General features: G+C 35.7%; 1 protein-coding gene across 1 annotated transcript; it reads right to left on the bottom strand.

Annotated features, from left to right (window-relative positions):
- Positions 1 to 9,699: 9,699 nt before the first annotated feature.
- LOC146898797 (uncharacterized) lies at positions 9,700 to 11,427 on the bottom strand. Its single transcript, XM_085736618.1, has 2 exons — positions 10,469 to 11,427; positions 9,700 to 10,378 (listed from the first exon to the last, which is right to left on the bottom strand). Exons 1-2 carry the CDS (start codon positions 11,425 to 11,427, stop codon positions 9,700 to 9,702), a joined length of 1,638 nt encoding a protein of 545 aa, XP_085592744.1.
- Between the last annotated feature and the right edge of the window lie 10,663 nt (positions 11,428 to 22,090).

Below are 22,090 nucleotides of genomic sequence, written 5' to 3'. Positions count from 1 at the left end.
CTTGAATCTGATTTTTCCAATACTTCTCTTCTTTCTCGACAAACCTTAGTTTCAGAAAAGAAAAAAAAAAGACATATTCAAATTTCCAAAAACGAAACCATAGTTACAGCAACATTGAAAGTTCTAGTTCTAAATCATTTGTTTTCTCTGTTTATGTCTCTACTAATTAACCTATGTTTGATCATCTTTTGGCTTTGTTGCCCATCCATAATCACTTTTCCCTTCACCTTTCAACCTATATTCTAAGCGATGAGTATTATTATCTTCAAATTGTTGTCTTGGTTAGTTCATATGGAAATTATCCATGGTTAAACTTGGAAACAATGGGACTAATTAAAGTAAAAAATAAACAGTTACAAGCAAAGAGGCGGGGTTGAATTATGACTTTAAAAAAATTGGTTTCTTTATTACTTTTGAATGAGGTTAAGAAAGTGATTTGAAGTATGGTTGAGTATGCGATGCCGATGGAGTTTAGCATGGGAAATGAGAGTTTTTTTTCCATGATGGGAAAGTTTAAGCATGACTATATATATAAATATTACTTTGTTATTCGACGGCTGAGATTTTGTTACATGTTAATTGAATTAACTTTTTAAGGGATCTATGAAACAAAAAAGGTGACCCCACCTCATGATTAAATAATCATATCTCATTTGTTTGAAGTATTGAGATTTTTGTGAAAGGGCTTATGGCAATTAGTGTTGGGCTTTCTGTTAAGGAATAAACCAAAGGCCTGATGATATATATAATTTTGTTTTTGGAAGAATCATATATAAAGAATTATGCTATTTACCCGCTCATTTCCAAAGTAAATGACCAAAATGCCCCTGTGTGAGTTAACTCCCGCAACATGAGTTAACTCACGCTAGTGCAAATCTCAGCGTGAGTTAACTCGCACTAGTGTAAATCCTGTGTAAATCTCTGCGTGACTTAACTCACGTAGCGTGAGTTAACTCACGCAAATTTAACACTAGCGTGAGTTAACTCACGCAGGGGCACTTTGGTCATTTACTCTGGGAATGAGCAAATCCATTTGGGTAAAGAGCAGAATTCATATATAAATTTGATATTATTATAAAATAAACTAAAAAACACAAGATCAAAGATGAAGAAGATGAGAGTTTTGTGTATTATTCTCTCCACAAGTGTGTCTTTACACTAAAATATGAGCCCTATTTATAGGACACAAAATGAGTAAGTGAGTGGTCAAAGTAATTAAGGACCACTCACTATACACTCACTAATGGGAATTATAGAAAGGTGGAAGACTAAGGATTGACATCAATTTAATTATTCATAACATTCTCTCTTGGATGTCCATCATGATATGCCTCATTAAACCCTTACTGTAACACCCCGTTTTCCCAACATAAAAATTTCATTTAAAATCAGAGTATTTAATTCATAACGGAATGCCACACACTACTTTAACATCTCAAAACAGATAAAAATAATTATCCTTCAAAATCAACATCATGAAAAATCTTAAACTGTTGCAGCGGAAAATAGTTCAACATTTAAAAGTCTTGGCACGCAGGCCTTATTGGAAATTCTCATAAATTAGTTCATAAAAGAAACACGTAAGGAATAGAAGTAAAAGCAATCCCCCATCCCGTTACGTATCAGAGCACCTAGACACCAACTGAGAGTCCACTCATGAACGCCTCTAATCTTTATTACCTGCACATTACCGACGGTCGAGGCAACATATACGCAGAAGGGGTGAGATTTCATAATCAATACATTAAGAATATAATCCAATAAAATGCATTTAACAACTTAAACATTAATAACATATCAACAATTAGCATATTTTTCATTTCATAACAAATACAATCATCAAATACCATTACTAATTTTCATCACAAATCATAATCAACTTAACACTTAACTTGACGACACAACTCATCTTTGACCATGCAACTCTATCAACTCAACAACAACTTAACAACACAACTCTTCTTTGACCATGCAACTCTATCAACTCAACAACAACTTGACAACTTAAACATCATGAACTTCTTGATATGCAAATGCATGTGGTACCAATCAACAACAAAATGAGCATAATGGCTCTTCAACGTGTGAGCACAAAGGCTGCCGGGCCTAAAGCCCCCAACTTTAATGAGCACAAAGGCTGCCGGGCCTAAAGCCCCCAACTTTAATGAGCACAAAGGCTGCCGGGCCTAAAGCCCCCAACTTTAATGAGCACAAAGGCTGCCGGGCCTAAAGCTCCCAACTTTAATGAGCACAAAGGCTGCCGGGCCTAAAGCCCCCAACTTTAATGAGTATGCAATGGACTCCAACAACTTAGACAACATCGTGAACAACTTATACAACTCATAATCATGGACAACTTCTTAAATTCTGACAACATAGACCGACTCATGCAACTTCAAGACATTAACAGTCAACAGCAGAAAACAGCAGCAAGATACAACATATAATAACACTTGAATGCATTAACATCATCTAAGGAATGAATTACATCAACATAATTATCATAAAGCGTCATAATATCTCTCATGCAACATCACTACTAATCTCAGTCACCTGAACAGACTTTTGGAGCTTCTGAAGTATCCTAAACAACTCTCTTTCTTACTTCTAAGGCCATCTCATGTCTACACGTGCGAAAGGATCGCATCGGAACAATTTTGGGCAACTAACAGCCTAACTCGCAGTGGCGAGTAACTTTGCTCGCAATGGCGAGCAAAGCGTGCATTCTGGGTTCCTAAGTCCTTACTCGCAGTGGCGAGTTATTCTGCTCGCAATGGCGAGCTTACAGGTCACTCGCAGTTGCGAGTTGCATTGCTCGCAGTGGCGAGTTCTGGGTCCTGGCTCGCAGATGCGAGTGTTCTTGCTCGCAGTTGCGAGCGATGAATGTCAGTACGGCCAGAAACCTAAAATTTACAACTTTTCACCTATCTTCATGATTCTTTCATCCAAATAGCATCTAATTATCATCTTAGGCAATATCTAAGGTCTGTACACTAATTTTGCATCAATCTAACATCTTTTCATGGTTTAATCATCAAATCGGTCATTTAACCCTAATCCCAATTCTCACCAACACTCAACCTAATCGTGTTAAATTCAATTCTCAGAACCATACCCTTAATTATATTGAAAGCTAGTCTCACCCTTACCTGATAATGGCAGAATCGCAGCCCTCCTTTGGTTCTTCTCTCTTTCTGACTTTTCTCCCTTTTTCTCCAAAAACGTACGTACTACTTTTCCTAACTTATGTCTGTCTATTTATCTCTCCTTTTTACTCTTCTCACTACTAATTGCTCATCTCACCACGCAGCCCAATCTTTAATATTTTTATTTTATTTCTCATATCTTATTTTATTTAATAATAAAATAAGTCACACCAACATAACAACTTCACAACATCAATATACTTCACGTCATTCTAGAAAATCACATAATTTATCTATAAATCATGCAAACTATTTAAATTCTTAAATCATATAAATATATATATAAATAAATATATAAATCCTCATTAAATTAAGTAAATAATTAAGACGGGCGTTACACTTACTATAAAAAAAAAAACCAATGGGAAAAAAATTCTAGTGAAGGAAAAAATTAAAATATCCTTTTACATAATATACTTATTTCTCCCCCTCGACAATACAACCATCTCTGAGACGACAAAGACCAATTTTTTGTACTAGTTGTTCAAAAACTCTGCTTGGGAGTAACTTTGTGAAAAGTTTTGCAAGATTATCACAAGAACGAATTTGTTGAATGCTTATATCACCATTCTTCTAAAGATCATGAGTGAAAAATAATTTAGGAGAAATATGTTTTGTTCGATCTCCTTTGATGTAACCTTTTTTCAACTGAGCAATGCATGCAGTATTATCTTCATAAATAATTGTCGCATTTATTCTCCCGATATATAAACCACAACTCTCTTGTATGTGTTGAATTAGAGACCTTAACCAGACACGTTATTGACTCGCCTCATGTAGTGCTAAGAGTTCAACATGATTTGATGATGTTGTTGTGTTATGGTTTGTTTCACATATCTCCATGAAATGGATGTACCTCCAATTTAAACAAGTAACCTGTTTGTGATCTTCTATTATGAGGATCTGACAAATAACATGCACCTGCATAACCTGTTAATTCTAATTTTGGTACTTTTGAATAAAACAAACTCATGTCCATTGTACCTCTAAGGTAACGAAATATATGCTTGACTCTGTTCCAATGTCTCCGTGTAGGTGAAGAACTATATCTTGCTAATAGATTGACATAAAATGAAATATCAGGACATGTATAATTAGCAAGGTACGTTAGTGCTCTAATTGCACTAAGATCGAACAACCATTGAAGTAGACAATGTATGAGATTTGTCCATATAGAAACGTTTAAATACTTTTGCAACATAAGCTTCTTGATGCACAAATATTCCATTATTTAAATGCTCAATTTGTAATCCCAAACAAAACTTTATCTTTCCAGGTCCTTCACCTCAAACTCTTTCTTTAAGCAATCTATAGCTTTTGGAAGCTCTTTAGGAGTTCCGATAATATTTATATCATCAACATAAACAACAATTATAACAAATTCTTTTCCGGATCTTTTTATAAAAATGCACGGACAAATTGAGTCATTTGTATATCCCTCTTTTATAAAATATATCCACTAAGGCGATTATACCACATGCGCACAGATTGTTTTAACCCGTATAAAGATTATTCACTTTGATAGAATACTCTTCTCGAGATCTAGAACAATGTGTCTTAGGAAAATTAAATCCTTCTTGGAGTTTCATGTAAATGTCACTATCAAGTGATCCATATAAATAAGCTGTAACAACATCCATCATGTGCAATCTGAGCCCTTCATGTGCTACAAAGCTAATTAAGCACTGAAAAGTACACGCATACACTACAGGTAAATATGTCCCATCAAAATTAATCCCATGTCTTTGTGAAAATCCTTGGGCAACAAGTCGAGCTTTGTATCTCACAATTTCACCATTCTCATTTCGTTTCCGCACAAAAACCCACCTATATCCAACTGGTTTTAAATCTGCAGGCGTTCGAACTATAGGTCCAAAAACTTGCCTCTTTCCATTTTGGCCCATTTTCACTTTGTCTACAATCTTTGATGGACTTTGGTTCATGATCCTCACTATCATTTATCACATTTAGCGCTATATGATATGCAAAAGCATCGTCTACGTTGGCTTCTTGCCGGTTCCATTGTATTCCATTAGTGATATAATTTATTGAGATCTCTTTATTTTCATGAATTTTAGGTACATAATCAGTCTCTTCTGGTACTGAAATATCAATTATGTCTGAAGACTCTTTCAGAGTTTCCACATCCTCACTTGGGCCATCTTTCTTTGTAGCTCCTTTTCTCGTTTGAAGATTTTTATCTTTGGAACCGACTGACATACCACACTTCAGGCATGGTTGAGACTCATTTGCAATATGAGATTGTCCAACTGTGACATCCACTTTTATTGGAGCATTAGAAGTTGTTATATATGATTTTGTCATACTTTTTGGATCAGTGAATGCATTTGGTAATTGATTTGCTAAGCTTTGCAAATGAATTATCTCTTGAACTTCAAGTTCACATTGTTTAGTTCGAGGATTAAGATGTGACAATGATAATTCTTTCCAAATGATTTCCTTTTCCAGCTGTTTACTCTCTCCCCCTAATGTTGGGAAATTTGATACATCAAAATTACAATCAGCAAATCAGATTGTAAATAAATCTCCCGTTTTTGATTCAAGATGTTTTATAATAGATGGAGATTCATATCCAACATATATTTCCAACCTTCTTTGAGGACCCATCTTAGTGCGTTGTGGTGGAGAAATTGGAACATACACTGCACATCCAAAGATTCTTAGGCGGGAAATATTAAGTTCTCGGCCAAAAACCAATTTTAAAGGGGAAGAGTTATGATAATTTGTTGGCCTGATGCGAATCAAAGATGCAACATGCAAAATTTCATGTCCCCAAGTGGAAATTAGGAGTTTGCATCTCATGAAAAGTGGTCTTGCAATTAACTGTATACGTTTGATAAATGATTCTGCAAGTCCATTTTTTTGTATGAACATGTGCTACATGACGTTCAATATCAATTCCTATGGACATACAATATTCATTAAATGCTTGAGATGAGAGCTCAACGACATTATCAAGCCGTATTTTCTTGACGGGATAATCAGGGAAGTGAGCTCTTAGTCGAATTAGTTGAGCTAGCAATCTTGCAAATGCCTTATTGCGAGTTGACAACAAACAAACATGTGACCATCTAGTGGATGCATCAATTAAAGCCATAAAGTATCTGAATGGTCCACATTGCGGGTGTATAGGCCCACAAATATCACCATGTATATGCTATAAAATAATATTTAGAGATTCACTTCATTTTTTGTTGGTGATGGCCTAATTATCAACTTCCCTTGTGAACAAGAGGTACATGAGAACTTCTCAATGTTTAAATTTGTTCCTCCAAATAATATTACATTAGCTCTTCTGGAGCCTTTAATTATTTTTGAACTTCCAGATATAGTACTAACACCAGTTTCTTGCTTTACTAAATAAGAGAAATAGTTTTTATCCTTGAAAATATGAGTAGTTTCACTATCAACGAGACACATATCTCCATTATTGAGGTTAATATTAATACTCATTCTATCTAAAAATGAACAAACAAAATATAAGTATAAAAATAAAATTATATAAAGGTAATATTTATCATGACTAGCAATGGAGGTTGAAAACACAATTAGAAATAAAACTTTATTAGCGTTAGCATAGGAAAGTTAAACATAACATAAAACTTTTATTATCATAGGAAAATTAAATGCATTCTTAAACATGATTATTTATTGTTATGTTCTATTTCTTGACACTTCTATCTCCAGTGAGATGATCAATCTTTACATCAGGATCAACAAAGAAAACAACAATTGAAGTAGATAAAATAATCACAAGAAAGGGGGGTTTGAATTGTGACCCTTTAAAAATTATCCTGAAACTTAAAAGTTATTCTCAAGTAGTTTACTTGGAATGGTTAAGTTAACTTTCTGAACTTAGAACGTTCTGAAGTTCATACACAGAAACTGATTAATAAAGTAAATGTGTTGGTGTGTGTTGTGTATACTGAAATCAAAGAGTATAAGGAAGAAAGAAAGAACACACAGAAATTTATAGAGGTTCACCCAATGTGGGCTAGTCCTCTCCTCACAATCTTGTGAGAGTTTCCACTATGATGCTTGAGATAACCTCTCAAGTCCTGCACCTTACAATCTTTGTTCACCTGAACAATTACAATCCTGTATTCTCTAAGCCTCAGCAGGCTTGCACCTTCTTGCTAAGTTACCCACTTAGACTTTTACAACCTTTGCTCAAACTAACACTTTAGTACCCCTAAAGCTAGACGAGACTTAGTTACAATTTGTATGGAAGTTGAATGTTTGTGAATCAAACAGAGGAGGAAGAAGAGAAAGAAGTTATCTTAGAGATAACAAGGAGTATTGATTTGCACTAAGTAATGAAAGCCTTAGAGATTGATCAATTTCAGTTTGCAAGAGCTTCAAACAAAATCAAAGTTGTTTTCTTGTATGCTTTGCAATGGTGCAAGTAATGCTGAGCCTTTGAACTGTATTTATAGAGTCCTTGGGCTCAAATAGCCGTTGTGGGGTGTCCAATGGTGTTATGCCATGTGTCCTGGGTCCCACAAGCTTTTACTTGAAATTCTGAGCAAACATTCTGATCTCTGATGAACTTCAGAATGTTGTTGCGTTCATGATGATCTTCATCTGGGTTCATCATGTTCTTCATCTGGGTTCATCATATATGAATGAACATATGAAGTTCTGGGCGTGTCATATGCTTTTCATATGAATTTCTGGGCAATAACCAAAGTATGGACTTTTCTTCATACTTCAGAAAGTTCAGTTGCCAGATCTGCCTTGGAACTTGGTGCAGGAGGATATAGTGGGATTCTGCATCTTCATACACAGGCTTTGAGAGATTGTGTGGTCCTTGTTCTGTACCAACTCTCATACGTGTCTATCTCTGACTGAGCAAGACAGATTTGCTTTGCTTTTGCTTTTGCTTTTCACCTACTGTACTGTTCATAAAGTAAGCCTGTGCTGAGCTGAACATTCTGACCATCAGAATGTTCCATTTGTTTCACTTAGGATGATTTGTAAGACTACCATTTGATGTAATCAAATCCTAATAGTGAGACACCATGAAGAGCAGTGATATTAACGTCTAGGATGATATTCTCTTGTGGAATATTCCTAGGACTTTAATGTTCATAGTCTTAAATGAACATAAAGTATCCTTTTTGACATAATCCTTGTATATACCTTTATTGCTTGATTGATCCATGCAAAAGTACTTATCTTGACATTTATTTATGTCACATGTGCCTTGCATGACTTTGATCCATGTTCTTGAGATTCTGGGCTTGTATAGAAGCAACCTTCTGATCTCTTGTGCGAACATTCTGAACTCTGAGCAACATTCTGATCTAACCTTCTGATCTCAGTGTTAGATCTTGAATTCAAATGTCCTTTGATTTCTTGATTCTTGGTATGATTTAAACCTTGTTCCTGTCTTAGTGAAACACTCAAGAGCACAAGTTAAATACCAAGGAAATAATCAAAGTCCATTAATTCTTTAATCATATTGGTTTATTATCTTTAAAATTAATTTAGGGATTTTGCCTCAACAATCTCCCCCTTTTTGAAGATGATAAACCTATGATTTAGGATTAAGGATTTTGATTATATGAAGAATAACAGAGCTTAAACATTTATTTTAATGCTCCCCCTCATTTTTATAATCTATTATGCAGAGTTTTTAAGAACTTTAAAAAGCTCCCCCTTAATTTCATAATACATTGCATAAAATAAAAATTATGCAGATTTGAACCAAACTCAATATGATTCATTAATGTAAAGCATGAAGTACAATTACATGAATATATGGTTCAAAAACAAAAAGAAATTCAAAGCATGTGATCAAGCAAAAAGTGAAGTTTCTAACTCCAATAACTAGTGATCGCTAGACCTACTTAGGGCCTACAACTAAGAAAAACTTAAGACTTAAATCCTAAAGCTTCTCCCCCTTTAGTCATCTGCAAAAAGGATAGGGAGGACAACACAGAAAGATTCAGGGAGTAGAATCCCCAGAATCAGAGGATGGTTCTTCATCAAAGATGGATTGGTCAGCAAAGATTGGACCAGGGATAGCCAATCCAGGAGCATGGACATTGGTAGTCCAATCAGCCAAAGCACAGACAATTTTGTGTGTCTTGGTGGAGACCCTGAGTGCCCTAGAAGCCAGCTTCTCAGCCCTTGAAGGCTTGGCAGGTGCAGTAGGTGGAGCAGCATCAGAAGCTTCAGCTTTCTCTCTGTTGGCAGTCACAAAAGTGTTGAGGGAGTCAAACAGAGCAGCCATGTTGGGTAGCTTGCTAGTGGTGGTGGTTTTCATTGGTGGTGGAGGTGGAGTGTATGAAGGAATGGTGTCTGGAGTAGGGAGATTAGAAACCAAAAAGTTGCTTGCACCAGCAACAGATCCCGTTGTGGAGGATGAGAGGTTAACATTCTGACCAGTTTGAGCCATGAGCTGTACCTCAGCAGAGGGCAAAGATCCTGAGGCCATAGGCACTGGATCTGCTGACAGCTGGCTACCTTAAGCAAGAAGAGGCTCATTTGATGCATTCAAACCAGCAGAGACTTGATCATTCTGACTGACTGGAACATCTTCAGCAGGAATTTCAACATTCTGAGCTTCAGAGACTTCAACATTCTGACCTACAGCTGGTTCCTGAACATGTTGAGTGGTATCCGGACCATCTTGGAACACTTCATTGTTGAAGTCAGTGTTGACATCTTCAATGTTGAGATCAAACCCAGTTGTGAACTCCATTTGTTCAACTTGAACATCTTCCTCCATGGACATGTTTGAAGCTAAGATCTCTGCCACTTCCTGAGTATCTTCATCAACATTCTGAGCTATCTTCTCAGTATTTTCTTCAACTCTTTGATTTGGATCAATAGAGTTTTCCTTACCAGCCATCTGAGATATACCTTCATGAGTCTCAGTTGCTTGCTTAACATTCTCAGCTTCCCTTTGAAGAGATGCATCATCATCCTTCTGGGCATCATCTTCAGTCATTGATTCACCAATCAATGCCTTGAACTGAGAGCTTCCTTCTTGAACAATCTCCTTTGCAAGTTGAGAAACTTGAGAAAACAACTCCAAAGCTGGTGGAGAGGGAGGTATGGCTTCTGTATTCTTAGGAGATTCATCTCTGATCTCTTCTACCTTTCTTTTCTTCCTGATTTTCTGAACATTCTGATTAGAAGTCCTCTTAGAAGATCAAGAAGTGCCTGAGGTTGTGAAGGAAGGCATATTTGAGGTGGTGATGCGTAGTTGACCTAAAGTCTTTGATGTGAACTTCATGAAGTCAAGCTTGCGTGGTTCTCCCTCAAGTGGCACTTTTGCCTTCTGAAATATAGGTGTAAGGTGCATTGCATAGGGCAATCCAGCCACAGTTTGTTTCATTGCCAAACATGAGTCAATCATGTGTTGAATGATGAGAAAGCAAAGGTTAATTTTGGTTTTGCTTATGAGATGGTGGATGATGCATAGGTCCATGTCAGAGACAACATCAAAAGATCCACATTTTGGTATTAGAGTGTGCCTAATCATGTTGTGAAGGATTTTTGGGACATCTACTAGATTTGTGGAGTTAAAGGTGAGATTTTCTTTGGTGTAATTGGCTATGAGTTGAGTTTTGCTAACTCTGAGGTCATCAAACCAAGAACAAGAAAATAGTTTGTTACCTTCATTAGGAATTTTCAAGGCTTCAGAGAGGAAATCCTGAGTGATAGTGATCTGTACTCCTTTTACAGAAGAGATGAGAAAGTTCTCATTTTCCCTTTTGTTCTGCTTCACAATCAAGTTAGTGTAGAACTCTCTAACCAAACCTTCATAGGTGTGCTCTTGTAGAGACACAAAGTTAGTCCAGCCTTGTGGATCTGTGAATTTCTTCAGATCCCAACCTTTTGTCTTTAAGCTATCAAACTCAAAACACTTAGTTCTGCTCATTGGTCTGAGGGCAATCTTCTCTGCTCTCTGAGCTTTTAGAACAGCAGCAACTCTGGCAATGTCTTTTCCTTTGCCATGCTTCTTAGAAGAAATTTTCTCTTTTTCTTCAGGAGTATTTTCTTCAGACTCTTCCTCATTACTCTCATCATCATCTTTCTGAGAATATGAACTTCCTTTTGATGGAGAAGGAGTGGCAACTTTCTTACCTTTCTTTGAGTGTACTCTCATGGATTTCACTATTTCAGAGAGAGTTTTCTCAGAGTCCTCTTCCAATTTTTCTTCATCTTCCTTTTTAGGAACTTCCATTTCTTCTTCTGGATCCTCTTCAGAATCTTATTCTCTTCCATCATCACTTGAATCTGTCTTCTTCTCTTCGTCAGAGGTGAGATTCACATGTGAGACCTTAGGTTCCTTTGAAGATTTTCTCATCCTAGTTGATCTTCTGGTAGGAATGGGTCTGGGTTTTGTGATGGGTTTCTTAGAGGCTTTTGATTTTGAGGATTTTGGTAGATCAAAAGCAGGATAGATTACATCTGGAAGAACAGTGTGAACAGGGGTTTCACTTAGTGGATGTTGATCAGAGGATTGACCAGCAGCAGCATTTAGTGGTGGTGATTGAGAACGTTCCACTTGTGGAACTTCATTATCAGAGAGTTTTGAAGTGGTTTTTGTTCTTGCCATTTTCTTCGTAAGTGAGAGAGAGAAAAACAGAGGGTTTGTAAATTTTTGTGAGTTGAGAAGAAAGAAGTTTGGATTGAGAGGGTTGTAGAATAATCAGAAGTGGTTACTGATTATATAGACCAAACGTGCAGAAGGGAAAGAGAGAGAGGGAGAGAAAATGATAGCAGTTTGCATTGGGAAGGAGGAAACTGCAGAAAAGCAACGGTCAGAGGAGAGAGAGAGAAAAGTAGCCGTTTGTGGGAAATGGAAGGGATTGGTTGATTTGATAGTTCAGGTTTTACATGGTGGTTAAACCTTAAAATCATCTTCTTATAACCAAACATTAAATGCTTGAGATTATAGAAGGATTTTTGGAGAAAGTCAACACAAAATCTCACGCATGAGATAGTTGACCCAGAAATCAAGTTTTGAACATAACTAAGTTTTGTGGACATCCTGAAAGGATGAAACTAAGATGAACAAACTTGTGAATGTTGATTGAATGAATGTTAGGATGAACATTCTGATCATATGAACATTCTGACCTGATGAACATTCTGAACTCAAGAACATTCTGAGCTCAGGAACATTCTGATGAATGTTCTGATTATGATAGATCTATCTGATTTGCATCAGATGACATCAAGGGGTTTAGTCTAAGGCCCTTAGTGATCTGTAATCAATCTTTATTGGGATTTTTCATGATTGACAATTTTTCTTTAAGAAAATTGAATCTATCCTCAACAAGGGGTTTTGTGAAAATGTCAGCTAGTTGATTTTCAGTATCAACAAAGCTTAATGCAATATTCTTTTTCTGAACATGGTCTCTAATGAAATGATGCTTTATTTCAATATGTTTAGACCTAGAATGTTGAATAGGATTCTTAGAAAGATTAATTGCACTTGTATTATCACAAAAAATAGGAACACTTGTGTACCTTAATGAGTAGTCTTCCAACTGATTTCTTACCCATAAAGTTTGAGAGCAACAACTAGCTGCAGATACATACTCAGCTTCAGTTGTGGAAAGAGCAATGGTGTTTTGCTTTCTGCAAGACCATCCAATCAATGCTTGTCCCAAGAATTGACATGAGCCACTTGTACTTTTCCTCTCAACTTTGTCTCCAGCATAGTCAGCATCACAATATGCTACAAGATCAAAACTAGAACCTTTTCTATACCAAAGGCCAAGATCAGTAGTACCTACTAGATATCTAAAAATCCTTTTAACTGCAGTTAAATGGGATTCTTTTGCACAAGTTTGAAATCTAGCACATAAACCTACTGCAAACATAATGTCAGGTCTGCTAGCAGTCAAATATAATAATGAGCCTATCATGCCTCTATATTCTTTTTCAGAAATAGATTTTCCACTCTCATCCTTATCTAAACTTGAAGATGGATGCATAGGGGTGACCATGATTTTTGCCTCATTCATTTTATATTTCTTAAGAATGTCTTTGACATATTTTTCTTGACTTATGAAAATTCCATTTGGATGTTGTTTGATTTGTAAACCAAGGAAGAAACCAAGTTCACCCATCATGCTCATCTCAAATTCACTTTGCATAAGGTTGGAAAATTCTTCACACATTTTCATTTTGGTGGAACCAAAAATAATATCATCCACATAAACTTGAACAATAAGTAAATCAGAATCATATGTTTTTCTAAAAAGTGTGGTATCAATTTTTCCTCTTGAAAAACCATTTTCAATTAAAAATGTGCTAAGTCTGTCATACCAAGCTCTAGGAGCTTGTTTAAGACCATAGAGTGCTTTAGTGAGTTTGAAAACATGATCTGGTTTTTCTTTACTTATGAAACCAGGAGGTTGACTTACATAAACTTCCTCATTTAGAAAACCATTTAAAATTGCACTTTTAACATCCATTTAAAAAAGTTTAATGCTTTTATGTGCAGCATATGCAAGGAGAATTCTGATGGCTTCTAACCTTGCCACTGGTGCAAAGGTCTCATCATAGTCAATACCTTCTTGTTGGTTGTAACCTTGAGCAACTAATCTTGCTTTGTTTCTGACAACCTTACCATTTTCATCAAGCTTGTTTCTGAAAACCCATCTTGTTCCAATGATGGTTTTCTCTTGATTATTTGGAACCAGGTTCCAAACTTTGTTCCTTTCAAACTGATAAAGTTCCTCCTTCATGGCCTCAATCCAGGAATCATCAATAATAGCTTCATTGATTGACTTGGGTTCCATTTGAGAGATCATTGCCATGTTGGTATCTTGAAAGGACAATCTGGTTCTTATACCATCAGTTGTGCTTCCAATGATTTGATCTACAGGATGGTCTCCTACCATTCTCCAACTTCTTGGTGGACTTTGGAAGGTTTGATCCTGAACATTCTGATCATCTTCTTTCTCAACTGGAGTGTCAGTGTTCTGACTGGGAATATTCTGAAGTGTTGACACTTCTGTGTCTTCACTTTCTTTTGGTTGAGAATGTTCATCATACTCATCAAATATGACATGCATACTAATTTCAACTGTCTGGGTTTTTAGATTGTACACTCTATAACCTTTAGAAGTTGTAGAGTATCCTAAAAAGATAGCTTTATCTGATTTAGGATCAAACTTACCCAATTTTTCTTTATTGTTTAGAATGTAGCAATAGCAGCCAAATATGTGAAAATAAGATATGCTAGGTTTAATGTTTTTCCAGAGTTCATATGGGGTTTTATTAAGAACTTTTCTTATTGAAACTCTATTCAAAATGTAGCAAGATGTGTTAATGGCTTCTGCCCAAAAATAATCTTCAACATTTGATTCATTTAGCATTGTTCTAGCCATTTCTTGCAAAGTCCTATTTTTCCTTTAAACAACTCCATTTTGTTGAGGAGTTCTTGCACAAGAAAAATTATGTTTAATACCATTTTCATCAAAGAATGTTTTGAAGGATGCATTTTCAAATTCTCCTCCATGATCACTCCTTACTGTAATGATATTGGAACCTTTTTCATTTTGAACTCTTTTACAAAAGTTTTGAAAAGCTTCAAAAGATTCATCTTTGTGTTTTAAAAATAGAACCCATGTAAATCTGGAAAAGTCATCAACAATAACAAAACCATACCTTTTGCCTGTTAGACTTGCAGTTTGAACTGGACCAAAAAGATCAATGTGAAGAAGCTCTAAAGGTTTCTGAGTTGAAACAAACTCAATGGTTTTAAAACTACTTTTCACTTGTTTACCTTTGACACATGCTTCACAGATCTTATCCTTGTCAAAGCTAATCTTAGGCAAACCTCTAACTAGATCAAGTTGAGAAAGTTTAGCAATGGTTTTCATGCTTATATGACCAGCCCTTTTGTGCCAAATCCATTTGTCCTTTTCAAGAGACATAAAACAGGATTCTGCAGGCATATCATTTAGTTCTAAAACATACAAGTTCTTTCTTCTTGATCCAGAGAAAAACAGTTTGTTAGAGGAGGTTTGTCTTATTTCACATATGTTAGGTTTAAAGATCACTTCAAATCCACTATCACACAATTGACTTATGCTAAGTAGATTGTGCTTTAAACCATCTACATACTGAACATTTTCTATCTTAGCAGAGTTAGGTTTACCTATAGTACCTTTACCTCTGATCTTACCCTTGTCATTGTTTCCAAATGTCACCAGTCCTCCATCCTTCTTTTCAAAGGTCAGGAAACAGTTCCTGTCACCTGTCATGTGCCTAGAACAACCACTATCCAAGTACCATGGCTTTGTTCTAGCACCCTGAGGCAGGACCTACATTTGACAAGATAAAAATTTTAGGTACCCATGTAATGTTGGGTCCTTGAGGGTTAGTTCTTCTAAGAGATCCTTCCTTATTGTAACATTCTGTCTTGTGTGATCAGATTTGTTACAGTAGGAACATGGCTTCTTAGCTTTCTCAGCCTTTTGTGAACTTTCTGATCTATTGAGATGAGAACGTTCTGAACTAAGATTAATTTTATTTTCTTTGATAAGTTTTTTCTTAACATGGCATATTTTTTCATCATGTCCATACCTATCACAAAAATAACATCTAGTTCTTGGTTTAGTTTTAGGTACAAAACTTTCAATGATTTTGTGTGGATCCTTAAAACCTAAGCCAGATTTTTTAGCACTTTCATTTTGAGATCCTAAGATATTTTGAAAAGTTTCTGTAGATTTTATAAAACCTGTAAGATCATTTTTCAAAGTTTCAACTTCCTTTTTCAAAAGTGTGTTTTCCTTTTTCATCTCAGAAGGTATAGAAATAATGCCTTTTTGTTTCTTGTTTAATTCTTTTTGTTTTTCTGACATTTCAAAATGGGAATCTTGCAAAATCTGTATGGTTTTTCTAGATTCATCATATTTGTTTTGAAGTGTTTCTTTTTCTGCTTTTATTTCAGAAAGTTCCTTGATTAAAGAATGACATCTATTAGTTAAGAAGTTTGAGTCATATAAGAGACTATCTATTTTACTTTCAAGATCTTTATAAAAAGAATCAGTTTTATAGACAATTACCTCTTCTTCATCATCTGACTGAGCCATCAATCCCATGTTGGCTTCTTCATCTTCTTGAGGTTCTTGTACCTCATCATCAGCAACTAATGGGGTTTGCTGAGATGCTTTTAAAGCAAGTGTTTTAACCTTCTTCACTGGTTTGTCTCCTCGAAGTACCACTTCATGAGCTCTCAGTGATCCAATGAGATCTTCCAGGTTCATAGATTTCAAATCTTTGGCCTGAGTGATTGCAGTGACCATAGGTCTCCACACACTTGGAAGACATCTTAATATTTTTCTGATTCTATCATGAGTAGAATATGCCTTTCCAAGAGATCTCATTTCATTTACTATTGTAGTAAATCTAGCATACATCTCATCAATGGTTTCATTTTCACTCATTTCAAAGACTTCAAACTTTCTGACACCTATGTCAATTCTAGTTTCTTTGACATGAGATGTACCCTCATGATGTATTTTCAGAGTATCCCATACCTCTTTAGCATTCTTACATTCATCAACTCTTTCACTTTCTTCCATGGTTAGTGCACATGATAAAAAGAGTCTAGCTTTAGAGTTTAACAATACCTGAGCCTTTTCATCTGTTGACCATGAACTCTTTTCTTTGACAGCTCCTTCTTTGGTTGTTGGGACAAAATCTCCATCTGTGATGACTTGCCACATATCATTGTCTTGAGATCTGAGGAAGAGTTCCATTTTGCCTTTCCAGAAGTAATAGTTTGAGCCATCAAAAAATGGTGGTCTGTTTGATGATCCTCCTTCAGCTATGTACTTGACTTTAGACATGCTTCCTGAATCTTTTCTCTAACACTTGTTAAAGTGTTCAAACCCTTAGAACCGGGCTCTTGATACCAATTGAAGTAGATAAAATAGTCACAAGAAAGGGGGGTTTGAATTGTGACCCTTTAAAAATTATCCTGAAACTTAAAAGTTATTCTCAAGTAGTTTACTTGGAATGGTTAAGTTAGCTTTCTGAACTTAGAACGTTCTGAAGTTCATACACAGAAACTGATTAATAAAGTAAATGTGTTGGTGTGTGTTGTGTATACTGAAATCAAAGAGTATAAGGAAGAAAGAAAGAACACACAGAAATTTATAGAGGTTCACCCAATGTGGGCTAGTCCTCTCCTCACAATCTTGTGAGAGTTTCCACTATGATGCTTGAGATAACCTCTCAAGTCCTGCACCTTACAATCTTTGTTCACCTGAACAATTACAATCCTGTATTCTCTAAGCCTCAGCAGGCTTGCACCTTCTTGCTAAGTTACCCACTTAGACTTTTACAACCTTTGCTCAAACTAACACTTTAGTACCCCTAAAGCTAGATGAGACTTAGTTACAATTTGTATGGAAGTTGAATGTTTGTGAATCAAACAGAGGAGGAAGAAGAGAAAGAAGTTATCTTAGAGATAACAAGGAGTATTGATTTGCACTAAGTAATGAAAGCCTTAGAGATTGATCAATTTCAGTTTGCAAGAGCTTCAAACAAAATCAAAGTTGTTTTCTTGTATGCTTTGCAATGGTGCAAGTAATGCTGAGCCTTTGAACTGTATTTATAGAGTCCTTGGGCTCAAATAGCCGTTGTGGGGTGTCCAATGGTGTTATGCCATGTGTCCTGGGTCCCACAAGCTTTTACTTGAAATTCTGAGCAAACATTCTGATCTCTGATGAACTTCAGAATGTTGTTGCGTTCATGATGATCTTCATCTGGGTTCATCATGTTCTTCATCTGGGTTCATCATATATGAATGAACATATGAAGTTCTGGGCGTGTCATATGCTTTTCATATGAATTTCTGGGCAATAACCAAAGTATGGACTTTTCTTCATACTTCAGAAAGTTCAGTTGCCAGATCTGCCTTGGAACTTGGTGCAGGAGGATATAGTGGGATTCTGCATCTTCATACACAGGCTTTGAGAGATTGTGTGGTCCTTGTTCTGTACCAACTCTCATACGTGTCTATCTCTGACTGAGCAAGACAGATTTGCTTTGCTTTTGCTTTTGCTTTTCACCTACTGTACTGTTCATAAAGTAAGCCTGTGCTGAGCTGAACATTCTGACCATCAGAATGTTCCATTTGTTTCACTTAGGATGATTTGTAAGACTACCATTTGATGTAATCAAATCCTAATAGTGAGACACCATGAAGAGCAGTGATATTAACGTCTAGGATGATATTCTCTTGTGGAATATTCCTAGGACTTTAATGTTCATAGTCTTAAATGAACATAAAGTATCCTTTTTGACATAATCCTTGTATATACCTTTATTGCTTGATTGATCCATGCAAAAGTACTTATCTTGACATTTATTTATGTCACATGTGCCTTGCATGACTTTGATCCATGTTCTTGAGATTCTGGGCTTGTATAGAAGCAACCTTCTGATCTCTTGTGCGAACATTCTGAACTCTGAGCAACATTCTGATCTAACCTTCTGATCTCAGTGTTAGATCTTGAATTCAAATGTCCTTTGATTTCTTGATTCTTGGTATGATTTAAACCTTGTTCCTGTCTTAGTGAAACACTCAAGAGCACAAGTTAAATACCAAGGAAATAATCAAAGTCCATTAATTCTTTAATCATATTGGTTTATTATCTTTAAAATTAATTTAGGGATTTTGCCTCAACTACAATATCAATTAATTAGAAGCATTAGGCTTCGATTTATGGGAAGAGGGTGTTTACAAACACCAGGTGTATGTTCTACCCAAGCAAAAGTAGATTCTCAGATATTTCAATGCTTCGGGTAGAATAATACAATACATTTCTTTTCCTACTATGGTATTTTACAGTTTAAGTATATGTAGGATTATAACTCTTTTATTAACTTATGAGTTCTGAGACATTAGCCGGGAGTAATAATTGTATCCAAACAATACACCATTTATGAATGTGGTTAATTATGTTTGTGATTGAATGTGTAGTAGTTATGTTTTTTTTTTCCGTTTTGTTTTTGCTATTTGTTTCACCCCTTTACTTTTATCAATTGACTATTGAATTTGTTATTGGTTTGTGACAATTATGTTCTCAGAAAATTCTCCTTTTTATGCAAATTGATCATTGAATTTGTTATTGCTTTGTGACAATTCTGTTCTCAGTAAAATCCCCTTTTTATGCAATTATTTGTTGTGCTTCTAGATTTTAAGTAGCTTTTATTATTAGCTTCTCTTTGGTTTAGTTTGTGTGTTTAACTGCTAGAGATGCATCGCACAGACACTGAAACCTTGGTTATGTAACCTCTATCAAGGCCATCATTAAGAAATTATCGCTCCATTAGGTTTTTCTTTTAGTGACAGAAGAGGAATGTTTTCTTGCAACGTCATGGATGTCTTGTTTGCTGGTATAGTATTCTCAAACTAACCGCTATGCTCAAGTTTGATTGAACTTTGTACGTTACTTTTGTATTAAGATATAAAATACAAAAGTAACGTACAAAGTTCAATCAAAAGTAACGTACAAAATACTAGTTTGATCGTTTTATATTTTTTTTTTCAATATTAGTTTTTTATACATGTATTATATAGTGTCCGTTTAGATTTTTGATCGTTTTATATTTTTTTTCAATATTAGTTTTTTATACATGTATTATATAGTGTCCGTTTAAATTGACTCATTTTAGAGTTTATGCAAATAAATAAGTATTAATGTATTATTTATATACTTGTTAAGATAGTTTATGGAAAAATAACTTTTGAAAATGCCGACGAAGGTGGTTAAGAAGATTGTGAGCCTTCAAAGAAAATTTCTTTTGGGGGGGGGGGGGGGGGGGGGGGGATTTGTTGGGTAAAGTGGAGAAAAGTTTGTCATCCAAGAAGTAAATGAGGTTAGGTGTAAGAGATATTAAGTTGGTAAACCTTAGTCTTCTAGCAAAGTGGAGATGGAGAATTATTCAAGAAGATACATATGGGGAGGGCGAGAGAGAGAGAGTGGAGAATGGTAGTGGGGTGTTTCCTTCTTTTGCTTCAAATTGGTGGAAAGATTTAATGGGTTTGAGAGAGAGGGAGAGATAAAATGGTTTAATAGGGAATTGGAGAGAAAGTTGGGGAATGAGTTGAGAACTCTCTTTTGGAAAGATGCATGGTTGTCTAATTCTCCGCCTCTTTATGAGAGCTTCCCACATCTTCTCTCTTTAACCTATTGATAGAGCCAAACCGCAAGCGCACGGCCTATCGAAGTAATAGTAGTAAGTAGAGTATCGTTCCGCTAGGGAGTTGGTCAATTTAATTAACTTTTAATGAATGATTAGAGGAGAGAAAGTTGATTAGAAAGGGTTTGATTGCTGAAGGTAAAAACAATAATAATAAAGGGGTCTTAGGATCATTGGTTCATCTTAATAACTAATCCTTCACTTGACAAAACCTAAACTTCTAATTTCATGGTTTACACACTAATTTCTAAAGACCGGTTTCCCTTAGCCCCTCACCTTTCCGATGAAAGTCCGGTGAGAGTTTACTTCTAGCAACCAAGCCTATTTCACTGACATGATTACTAGAAGATGCATAGAGGATTGAAACTACTCTTTGTCTCAATAGTTGCAAAGACTATTTCACTGTTTTGCAACTATTGTCTAGATTCACTTGTTCCAACATCAAAGCTCCGCTCTCGCTTTATGAATTGATGTTTGGGATGATGGATTAACGATTATCAAACCCTCCGCTTTCGCTTCCACAGTTTGATAATTGTTAATCCACGTTAAGACGGTGAATCTAGATTAGAAATTAGGGTTACATAGAAATTAGGGTTTAGACATGTTTTGTTTAGGATTGAGTCATTAGACTCCCCAATAATCCTAAGACTAAGAAGTCTACTCACTCATGTTCATCGTAGACATGGAGGAAGAAGAGAGAAATACGGTAAAATAAATTGCAAGGAAAGTAAAAGGAAAATAAAGACTTTTATTAAAATAATACTTGAAATAAACAAAGTAAAGGATGATTGTTTATGGTGGAGAGCTACTCTATTTATAGCTTTACATTCGACTTAGAAACTAAGCAACTAAAAGGATAAAACGGTAAAGCTGCAACAGGGTAACTTGGCCTTGAAGAAAAGCAGCAAAAGTGGTTCTGGGGACGGGCACGGCCGTGCCACATGTTGGCACGGGCCGTGCCAAGCTTCTGGTAAGGGGGATTGTATTTTTGCCCCGTATCTTCGTATTCTTGCGCTGTATTTTGCTCCAGTCCTCTTTCTTTTGCTCCAAGACACCTTCCACCATATATTTATTCCTAAAATAAAATAAAACACAATTTGAAGTAAAATATTCTAAACTAAAATAAAATGCAATAAAATAAAATCAAATCTAAAATAAAACTAAACTAAATAAGGCAATAAATAATGCTATCTATGACTCATCAAACTCCCCCACACTTGAATCTTTGCTTGTCCTCAAGCAAAAGGCAGCAAACATAGCAGCAACGAAGATTGATTTATGGCAATATTAAGAACATAAGTCTCAAAGAAAGGTTTTGCCTCAAGTACACTAATTTCAATTTCAAACACTTCTCATGAACCTATTCTACCCAACATCAAGTCTCAAGTGAGTGTGTGTGTGCAGTCCAACCCTTTTCTTGCTCCTGTATAAGACAGATATTATGAGGAATAGGTTCTATCCTTAGTGCTAAAGTAACCGAGAAAAGTCCTTTCTTCATTTCATATAAGAGTGATGGGAATTTGAGTTAAAATTAAATTAGATATAACAATTAAGCACAAAGGGGCTGCAGATGCTTAGGGGCTATCTATCCTCGTAGGAAGTCTTCTCGGATGTAATTGTCCTTTCCCCCTAGATTCAAAATCACCCTAAGCAGTGCTGCAAAATTA

Source organism: Medicago sativa, chromosome 8, assembly GCF_051527215.1.
Source record: "Medicago sativa cultivar Bolivia chromosome 8, Bolivia_mono, whole genome shotgun sequence".
Classification (NCBI taxonomy): domain Eukaryota; kingdom Viridiplantae; phylum Streptophyta; class Magnoliopsida; order Fabales; family Fabaceae; genus Medicago; species Medicago sativa.
This window is presented reverse-complemented; position numbering and strand designations above follow the sequence as displayed.